At 42.9% G+C, this 10,772-nt stretch overlaps 1 protein-coding gene across 1 annotated transcript in view; it reads right to left on the bottom strand.

The window, feature by feature from the left end:
• Nucleotides 1–10,611, bottom strand: part of ATP1B3 (ATPase Na+/K+ transporting subunit beta 3) — a 46,363-nt gene extending 35,752 nt beyond the window's left edge. Inside the window, exon 1 of the mRNA XM_078071031.1 lies at nucleotides 10,250–10,611. Within this exon, the coding sequence (XP_077927157.1) occupies nucleotides 10,250–10,358 (109 nt within the window). The 5' untranslated portion in view covers nucleotides 10,359–10,611. The remainder of the gene's footprint in view (nucleotides 1–10,249) is intronic.
• Between the last annotated feature and the right edge of the window lie 161 nt (nucleotides 10,612–10,772).

The raw sequence follows: 10,772 nt of genomic DNA on the forward strand, positions 1-10,772 counted from the left end.
CAATCACACTACTAGGTATTTACCCAAAGAATACAAAAATACTAATTCAAAGGGATACATGCAATCTGATGTTTATCCACAATAGCCAAATCATGGAAACAGCCCAAGTGTCCATCAATTGCTGAATGGATAAAGAAGATGTGGTATGGGGGCGCCTGGATGGCTCAGTTGGTTAAGCGTCTGCCTTCGGCACAGGTCATGATCCCAGGGTCCTGGGATCGAGCCCCGCATCGGGCTCCCTGTTCAGCAGAAAGCCTGCTTCTCCCTCTCTCACTCCCCCTGCTTGTGTTCCCTCTCTCACTGTCTCTCTCTGTCAATTAAATAAATAAAATCTTTGAAAAAAAAAAAAGATGTGGTATGTGCATGCATACACAGACACACATACACACACACACTGGCATATTACTCAGCATAAAAAAGAAATCTTGCTATTTGCAATGACATGGATGGAGCTAGAGTATTATGCTAAGCAAATTAAGTCAGTCAAAGACAACATACCATATGATCTCACACATATGTGGAATTTAAGAAACAAAACAAAGGAGCATAGGGAATAAAGTGAAAGACATATCAAACTTACTACAGGGAACAAACTGATGGTTACCAGCAGGGAGGCGGGTGGAGGGGATGATGAGTAAAACAGGTGATGGGGATTGAAGAGTGCACTTGTGATGAGCACTGGTGTTGTATGGAAGTGTTGAATCACTGTATTGTACACCTGAGATATTACACAGTATGTTAACTAAAATTTAAAAACTTAAAAAAGGGTTTTGGTAAGTGCATTCTATATGACCTAAGCACCCAGCAAGCGACATAACATTACACCACCCTACCAAGTTCTCTGGTGCCCCTTCCCAATCCCCATAACCACCGCCTTAGAGGCAAATACCATTCTGGGCTTTTTTCCAGCACTGATAAGTGTTGCTTGCTTTAGAATTCATATAAATGAAATCATATTGTATGTATTCTCTTAGGTAAAGCTTCTTTCCTGCTCAGCCTAATTTGTAAATTCATCCATATTCTGTATATTCATTGTTCGTTCCTTTTTACTGTTGAACAGTATTCTGCTGTTTGGACATACCAGTTTGTTTACCTATTCTCCTGCTGATGGACACCTGGGCTGTTTCCAGTTGGAGCTACTATGACTATTCTTGTACAAGTATTTTTGTGAATGTATGTTTTCATTTCTCTTGGGTGTAGAACTGCTGGGTCATGGGGTAGGTGTATATTTACTTTTACAAAAACTGCCAGACCTTTCTCCAAAGTGGATATACCATGAATTACATTTTAAAAATCATTACTGTTAACAGTGATTACCCAGGAAAGCTGAAGAGGACAATGGACTTACTGTTTATTCACACATCTGTACTGTAAAAATTCAAACAATAGTGTATTTTCATTATTTGAAAAGAACAAAGCCAATAGTCTACATCTCATTTAAGACCAGTTCAGATTTCTTGAGTCAGCCTACACTGACACTAACTTCTAAAGAGGTCAGCAAAGCACAGTAGCTGCCTGTGTTTTTGTAAATACTGAAACATAGCTAGGTCCATTAGTTTACTAATTGTCTATTGCCACTTTCAAGCTACAACAGCTGAGTTGAGTAGTTGCAACAGACACCAGATGGCTGGCAAAGCCTAAAGTATTATCTGGTCCCTTAAAGAAAAAGCTTGCTACCTGCTGTTCTAAAATATTTATATACTTTTTTTTTCATTTCAAAGTGACATTTAGAAACTATCTTCTGCAACTTTTCTCCTACAGAAGAAACTAAAACCAAGAGATTTTAAATGAGTTATCTAAGCTTAGCTGATGTGTGGAACTAGAAATTAGGTCTATATTCTGAGTGAGTCCTTGTCTGGTCATCTCAGGATATTAGTATACTTCTACGATTCATGAAGTAAAAAAAATTATACACACACACACACATGCCCACAGGCTCACTTTTGCTGTGGTGCCCTATCTGGAAACTTCAAAATGAGTTAGTTTAGTGGGGCAGAATCATGGTAAGATAAGGGGAATTATGCCTTTACATACAAGTACCTCCACAAGTAAGACTTTCTGTGTGGAGCTATACTAACTAACCCACAATACTCTCACCTTTAGCCCAAGGAATGAATAGGTGAATCACAAGCTGAAACTGATTAAATGACAATTTGTGCACCCCCCCCAAAAAAGTGTCCTTACTATGTGTTAGATGCTACAGGTATATGCAAATGTAAATCCTGATTTGTGAGAACATCTAGTTAGTAGGAGCAATGTATATAAACAACCATAATCTAGGATACAAAGTTTTAGGTGTTATAGGAAATAAATGTATTATTTTCACCTGGGCATATCAGAGAACACTTAAGACAGCTGACACTCAAAGCTAGGTCTCTGAAGTAGGGAAGAATTCTTGATGCAGAGAGGAAGGGTATGGGGGAGGGAATGAGCAGAGCATTCCATATATACCCATTTTGGCTATGACATGTGGTATATGAGAATAAGGTGGGAAACGACAGGTTATAAGACTAGAAACTTAGTTTTAAGGCAATATGTAATAAGCCTAGACTGCCAGGCTGTTTGGAAATTATTTAAATCTTCTGAAAGCAGTGGGGATCCAAACACAATTTTGGGGTACGGGAAGTAGCACAATCAAAGCTGTAGCCTTAAAAATAACCTGATAGCAGTGAAGTTACACTGGTTTAGGTCACAATGATTCCAACTGACTCCTTGGATCTTTCTGGGGATGCCTCAGGAGTTAAAAGCTCACCTTCCCCAAAGTCAGTAACACTACAACTTTTTTTTAAGCAGCAGGTAAAAATTGGAAAGCCAGTGGTCTATCTGAACTTGGAACAACTATGGAAAAGTCACAAAAGCTCTTCATCTGGTGCTTTAAGTTTTTAATCAGAGAATTTATAAGAAAAGGCACTACCAGACCCTGATACAGCGGGGCCAGGGTTGACGGGAGTATTAAGAACTATGAAATTTGAAACAGATGGTTAGTATCATGAAGCTATGAAAAGTGAGCACCCTGAGCTCCCTCTGAATGTGGGTTTTCATAAGATATGGTGGGGGGGAGGGCAGGAGTAGGGCAGAGAAAATTAATTCCTGATTAACTGTAGTAGTGACAATGAGGGTGTGGGTCACAGATTTAAGAATGTTACAGAAGTAGAACGGACATGATCTGGCCAGGTTTAGAGCCCAAATGACAGAAAAGATAGTGACCCCTGTTTACAAAAATTGCAATTATAGGAGCAACTCAGAACTTCAGTAGAGGAAGGGAGAAAAAAGCTGTTTGCCAGGCGATATATAAGGCAGTTTAGTAACAGAGCTACTCAAGACATCTAAGCCTCTTCCTCTCAGGTTTATGAGATATGCAGGAAGCATCTAAATCAGAGAGGTGTTAACCAAGAAGTAAAATGTGTGAGTGATCTTTGCAATTGTTTTATGAGATTGCCAGGGAAGAAGAGGAGGAGAAAACAAGGCCAAAGATAGCAGCTGGGAAATACACATTTAGGAAATGAGACAAAGAAAAACAGACAGAAAAGAATCAGAAAAGAAATGATTAGAGAGATATTGGGCAGGGAGTGGTGGCGGTAAGGGTACATAAAGGGCCACTATTTACAGGCCAGAACCTGCCAAAGAAAAGTACCTTATGTCCTGGATGTGGGTCAGTCCCAGTCCCAAAGTCATACCTTACCAAGGCATTAACGTAATACTAAGTAGAAGTCACAAATAAGAGCCAGTCTACAAACAACTCAGTTACAAAGTTTAAACAGATATGTGGGAGGCTGCTAAGTTAAAGAATTCTTTTCAGAAATATTAGTAAAGCACCCTGCAGGGCAGAGAATGACACTGTTAAATAAATGCCCATTAAATTTGAGAGAACTTAAACCTTCATGCAGGTCTCATAAGAGCAGTATAAGAAGCTGAATAGAGCAATAAAGCAGAAAGCAGGAGATCTGGATAACTGTTTCTGTTATCCTAATCAGATGCACCGCTCAGGCATGTCACAAACTCAGCGGAATCTCCAAAGAGAAAGTTAAGTGGAAGCTTCGTCTGAATACTGAACTTCTATGAAAATTCACAGTGCTATTAAAAAGGGGGGGGGGGGTGTAGGATGCCCAAACACTGGGGAACTGTATACTATGATACACCAATCCCATCAAAGACATTTTTAAAAAATGTTGCAAAAATGGGGCGCCTGGGTGGCTCAGTCGGTAAGTGTCTACCTTCAGTTCGGGTCATGATCCCAGGATCCTGGGATTGAGCCCCACACTGGGCTCTCTGCTCAGTGGGGAGCCTGCTTCTCCCTCCCCCTCTCCCTCTGCCTGCCGCTCCCCCTGCTTGTGCTCTGTCAAATAAATAAATAAAATCTTTAAAAAAAAAAAAGGTTTCAAAAAGACTAATTACATAGAAACATTTCATAATAGTGCTCATTCATTCAATCTATTCTTATTACTTTCCTACTAAGGGCTGAGCAACAGGCTCAGTGTTAGGGAATCAAAGATGAGTGAATAAGAAACTTATATTCTAGTAAACGGGCAAAAACCTACTACTACAAAAAATCATAAATGCTTTAACAGAAAAAAACTATTATGGGATACACAGGAGCACTTGACAGTCTTAAGGCAAAGATGGGTTCAAAGACGTTTACCAGAGATCAGGCTACCAAAGCTGACATCTGAGGTACCCAGGCCAAAGGTGAAGGAAAGAGAGACTCAGAAGCCAGGCCCAGAAGGGTCAGAGAATGGTAGAGAGATGACAAGAGAGAAATAAGTCAGCGAGATTATAAAGAGTGTGTGTGTCACCCTAAGGAGCCCCTGAGGGCAATGGAGATTTACACAAAGAGGTGTGTGAAGCACTTCATAGTCCTATGAAACATCCAATTGAAGATCTCTGTCAGGAAGTTGGTTATATTAGTATAAAAAAGCCATACCAACTACAGATGCAGATTTGGGAGTCTCAACATAGAGATAATAACTAAAGACACCAGAATGCACAAATTCTAGCAGGATGTGTGGACAGTCCCCACAGAAGTGATGGAGAGGGCCAAGGTTACCCCCAACGGATCAACCTCTAAGGTGGCAAAGGAATAAAAACCATTCCCCTTAAATGTTAAGTGGTAAAACTAGGTATCTAACTGTATATTTAAAAATTTTATTTATACATTAAAAAAATCTATTTACCAAAAGGAAATAGACTATTAAAATGTTAACAGTGGTTATTCTAAGTGGCTAAAGATTACAGATGATTTTACTTCAAAATCAGTGCAATAAATCTTTCAGAGTTAGTTTTTTTTTTCTCCTTCCATTACACAGTGTTAAATGACTGGTCTTTAATCAAACGTGACAAATCACGGAAATATTGATACTAAAGACAGGAGGGTTTTTAAACTTCTTTAATTCTATAGCTATAAATTGGAAAGTCACTTTCAAAGAATCAAATTACTTTGGGGGTAGAGGAAGGTTGCTCTTTAACAACAGTAAAGCACACGGTACTGAAATTACAACATCTAGAACATAACACACACACTTACCCCGTCCCCTCCCTTCCACTACCAGTCCAGGAAGTGCTGTCTCCTGCTGGGTGATGGCTCAGTATGCCTCAGCTGCTGCCGCTGCCACACCCACCACTGACCTTCATTTACAGCCTGCACACAGGGTAAGGCAAGTCCTGTTACTTTCCCAACAGTGCACATTTTTGTAAAGTTTTTTTTTAATATGTCACACTCCACAGGACAAAGAACAACATCTTACAAAACTATGTGATACTGGGAAAATAAACACACTTGCCTTCTCCCCTACAGTCAAACACCCAAGATGGGATGGAGTCTGATCTCCAAGGCAGAGCATTTACTGAGGCATGACCCAGAATGGGAGCAGGTGACTGAGAAAATGGCACTTCATGGATCTATAATAAAAGAAAAGGTACATGAACAAAACGTAGGTGTTAATAGTTTTGGTCCAGAATCCTGCCTATGCTTGGAGATCAGCAACTCAAGTTGTTTTTTTTTTTTTTAGCAACTCGTTTTAAGTTAATATGAATATAAAGCATCTACTGACAGATAGCCTTAAGATAATGAACTCCGAAGAAGCCCACAACAGATTCCATTAAATGACATCAAGTTGTAGCAGTTAAAAAAACAAAAACAGGGGCGCCTGGGTGGCTCAGTTGTTAAGCATCTGCCTTCGGCTCAGGTCATGATCTCAGGGTCCTGGGATCGAGCCCCGCATCGGGCTCCTGCTCAGCAGGAAGCCTGCTTCTCCCTCTCCCACTCCCCCTGCTTGTGTTCCCTCTCTCGCTGTCTCTCTCTGTATTAAATAAATAAAATCTTTAAAAAAAAACAAAAAACGGTCTGGCCTTGGAGGTAGTCTAAATACCAAGGATTCTACTGCTGAGTAAACTTCGACAAATCAGACCTATGAGTTCAATTTTCTCACCTATGAAATGAGGGCACAGGGCTATATTAGTGGCTTTCAAGTTTTTGACCGTGAGCCACAATAAGAAACACATTTTACATCAGGGTATCTGTATATACAAAATACAGAAAAGCTTCATGGAACATGTTTCCTTAGAATAAACTTATTAGGTAGAATAAAATGGTATTTTTACTATTCTATTTCATTATTCTTAAAAATGTTAGTTGCAACACATGGTCCATTACAGTTTAAACAACAGTAGAGGATCTCTAAGCTATCTTTCACTCTAATGGTATTTAATGCATTTAGGTTTAATATTTGCAGCGTAAGTCACAAGATGCTAAATTTTCTTTGTCCTGTGTTTTCATACACAGCAATTACTTACTCCTGATGTATCCTTACTGTTCAGCCTAAGAAACCAACTCTAGGTACACTTTGATCACCTACTTAGTGTGCTTTATTTTAGAAGGTTGTTGTGAAAATCAAATGAGGTGATTTTATATATGTAATGATTTTGAAACCGCCAAACATTCAAGAAGCTACTCAAAATCTTTTATACAGGGATGCCCAGCTTGCTCAGTGCATATAACTCATGATCTCAGGGTTATGGGTTTGAGCCCCATGCTGGGTATAGAGATTACTTAAAAAAATAAAATCTTAAAAAAAAAAAATCTTTTACATAGCCATTTCAAGTAAGGCAATGTGGTGTGACCTGCAGTACTGTCACCTTATCCCAAGTGTAAATGGCAAAACTACTTTTTAAATGTGTGCTTTTAGGGGCGCCTAGGTGGCTGTCAGTTAAATGTCCAACTGTTGATTTTTGGCTCTAGTCATGATACCAGAGTGGTGGGATCGAGCCCCACACCGGACTCTGCACTAGGCATGGAGCCTGCTTAAGATTCTCTCTCTCCCTCTGCCCCTGCCCCCCCCAAAATGTATGCTTTTAATATATCCTTATACGATCCTTAGGGTAGAGAAGGCTTTTTTCTACACACCAGCAGATACAGCAATTTTACCAACGTCAAAAAAAAAAAAAAGGTAATCCCCCCCACATTTAAATTCAAAAGGAACTAGAAAAAAACTGCAAATGAGTTTCTAAAAAAAAAAAAAAAAAAACTGACACATTTCCAAAATGTAAAGAGTACACATACTATACATGACCTTAAAATTCCACTAGCAGAAACATCTCAAGAAATATATTTGCACGCTTAAGGCTGAAGGGACTGGGAGGGAAGACCAGTACATACAATAAATTACTGGTTAAAAAAAAAAATCAGGAGTTACTCATATTTCCCTGGATATCTCCCATGCATACATAAGCTATATATGTTAATAAACATGTTTGTTTTTAAAAATCATGGTAGTACATGGAACCATACAATAGAACATTAGTCAGCCATTAAAATGATGACACAGATCTTTATTAAAATGGGAAGGTGTCCAAACACTAACGGGTGCCTGGGTGGCTCAGTCAGTTGGGCCACCAACTCTTGGTTTTGGCTTGGGTCAAGATCTCGAGGGTCTTGGGGTCGAGCCTCAGGTTCTGGCTCCGAGCTCATCAGGGGAGTCTGCTTGATTCTCTCCCTCTGCGCCTCCCCCAGCTCTGTCTCTCTAAAATAAGTTAAAAAACAACAACACTATAAAGCAACACTTATTGTATGATTTCTTTTTGTTTAAAAAAAAAATTAACATTATATCCTTTTAAGTCTGCCCAGATATATACCGAAATATTAATAGCGGACATCTCTGTAGTGATGAGATCAGGCAGCTAGCCCATACAGTGCCTTTCTGAAAATTAGAACAAGATACCCCTTTCTCCAGGTGGACTCCCCACGCTTGAGGGCACACAGCCTGGAGAGTCGAGTATGGACTTCAGCCTCTACACACCACACCCACATATATCCTTGGAGAGATGCCCTTATGTTGGGATAGGATTGCAGATAATTTATGACATTTTGCACTGGTTTACTACTATTCCAATAAACTCAGAAATATACTATTCGTTGATAAGAGTTAACATTTATTTTCAATTTTGAAAAAAGGTCTTGCCTTAATCCTTCTAAAATAATTCCCAACCTTACTTGTAGTACTGTAGCCGCCCTTATATAACGACTACACTTTGATCATTTGTGCACATTATTTACTTAAATGCATATACCCAATAAAATCTCAACCTCAACATCATATAAATACAAAGGTTAGATAAGAAGCACTATCTGCAGTAAGAAATGTCATTCTAACAAAAAACGAAGGTAATTTTTACTAGAAATGAGAAGGCACTGAGGAAGGTAGTCTACAAACATTAATCCCTCTCCACCACTCAAAAATTCCTTCAGCAAAAAGGTAGCACATTCTAGAAGCAATAATAACTTCACCATTTTTTCCCCATTTAACTCCGGATGCAAATTTATTTCCTCTTCACATTAGTGGGTTCCCTAAAGACAGCTATCTAAATAAAAATCTTGAGTGTTAGTTAGGCAAGGCATCTGTAAAATAATAAAACCGCTGGACTAGGATTAAAGGACAACTGGGTTCTTTTCTTGGCTCTGTGGAATATGTAATTTTACACAAAGCAAAATCACAACCTCTCTAGATCTCATTTTCCTCATCTCTAAACTGGGGGCTGGGCTAAAAAACCTCCAAGGCCCCTTTCAGCTTGTGATAGGACTTTAAGCCGACTTTCCATTCGGGAGGAGACGATTTCAGTCAGTAGCAACAGTTTATTTTCTGAGTCATAGCTAATTTACTCTCTTCATGCTTCTCTTAAAAATGTCGTGCCCAAATAGTTCTCCCACTCTAGAAATTTATACTCACCCAGAAAAAAAAGGTCAAGACCCACTAACAAAATGTTTTTCAAAAGGCAAAAAAAAAGAAAAAGAAAAAAAAAGCACTAGTCCTTATTCAGACATTAGTACAATTTTTCGGAAGAAGAAAAAAAAAAAGAGACCCCCCCCCCCGCAAGCAGTACTACATTGGTGGACAGTTTAAATATTTCTTTTAAAACAAAGAACTCATACACAGAAAAACTAACATACACAACCATCACACGCTTTGAAGGCACAAAAATTGTACCACCTGGGATTTACTTCCCCCAAAAGAAGCCTATTTGCTAGGAAGAAAACGTCTGTAATTAAGGAATTAGGCAGGAACCAACCTTTTTAGTGGTCTTTTCACTGTCCAAATTCAAGTGCATTTTCGTGTACCAAGTACTTGTGTGATTAACTCACCGCGGCACATTCATGCAACCCACACACTTAACACTCACTCGCACTCTTCCGACCGGGGTGGCAGCGTGGACGAGTCACAAGATAGCGGCGAGAGTGGAAATTTCCTCTCCCCGGGCGTGGGGCAGGGTCTGGCTTCCCCGAACCGCTGGGCGCCACCGGCCGCCTCTGCCAGGGCCTCTCCCGGACGGCGCGCTCCGTACAAAGGGAGGCCCGGGCGCTCGGCCCCCGCACGCTCGGGGCTCGGCTCCGGGCAGGGGTCCCCGGCCTCCGGCGCCGCTCGGGGCGGGAGGCCGGAGCAGCACGTGCGCTCCGCTCCCGGCCGGGAGGAAGGAACTGGCGCGGCCCGGCGGGGGCTGCCTGCGGGTCCGGCTGCCTCGGGAGCGAGCGGCGGCCCGCCCGCCACGCTAGAAATGAATGGGGCCGCGCTGCCCCTCCTCCGCCGCCGCCCATACGAGAGTCTGACGGCCCCGGACGAAAACCGCTGTGGGCGGCGGAGGCTGTGGCTGCTCTTAGGGCCCCCGCGCGGGGAGCCATCTCCCGCCTTTCCTTTCCCAAGCGACCCCGCCCGGGTCCCCTCGGACCGCGGCCGGCCCCGGCGCCCAACCGCCGCCCGCTCACCCCAGCTCTTGGCGGTGCGCCCCAGGAACTCTCCGGTGGTCGGGTTGTAGATGAAGAGCTTCCACTCGGCTAGGCTCTGATTGAAGGACTTCTTCTCTTTCTTCGTCATGGTGTGTGTGCAGACGGCGAGGGGAGCGGCGGCCGCGGGGGTGGAGGCGGCGAGGAGCGCGGAGGCGCGTCCCGGCTCAAGCGGCACAGCCCGGCGACGGCGGCGGAAAGCGGGACGGCAGAGGACACCTCCTCGCTGCGGTGAGCACTCGAGCCTACTGCGCCGCGCGAGCCCGGCGGCCTCTCGGGCCGCGGGAGCCTGACGTCTCCGCCCGCCGCAACCAATCCGCGAGCCTCTCGGCCCGCGCCGCCGCCGCCGCCGCCACTGCCTCCCGCCCGCCGCCCGGCGCAGCCGGTTTCGGCGAGGACGCCCCGCCCAGGGCCGCGGCCCCGCCTCGCCCCGCCCTCCTCGCCCCGCGCCTCCCCGCCCGACTGGGGGACGCTCGGGGCTCCCTCTCCCCTGGTCAGAGGAAGC

Source organism: Halichoerus grypus, chromosome 1 (genome assembly GCF_964656455.1).
Source record: "Halichoerus grypus chromosome 1, mHalGry1.hap1.1, whole genome shotgun sequence".
In the NCBI taxonomy this organism is placed as follows: domain Eukaryota; kingdom Metazoa; phylum Chordata; class Mammalia; order Carnivora; family Phocidae; genus Halichoerus; species Halichoerus grypus.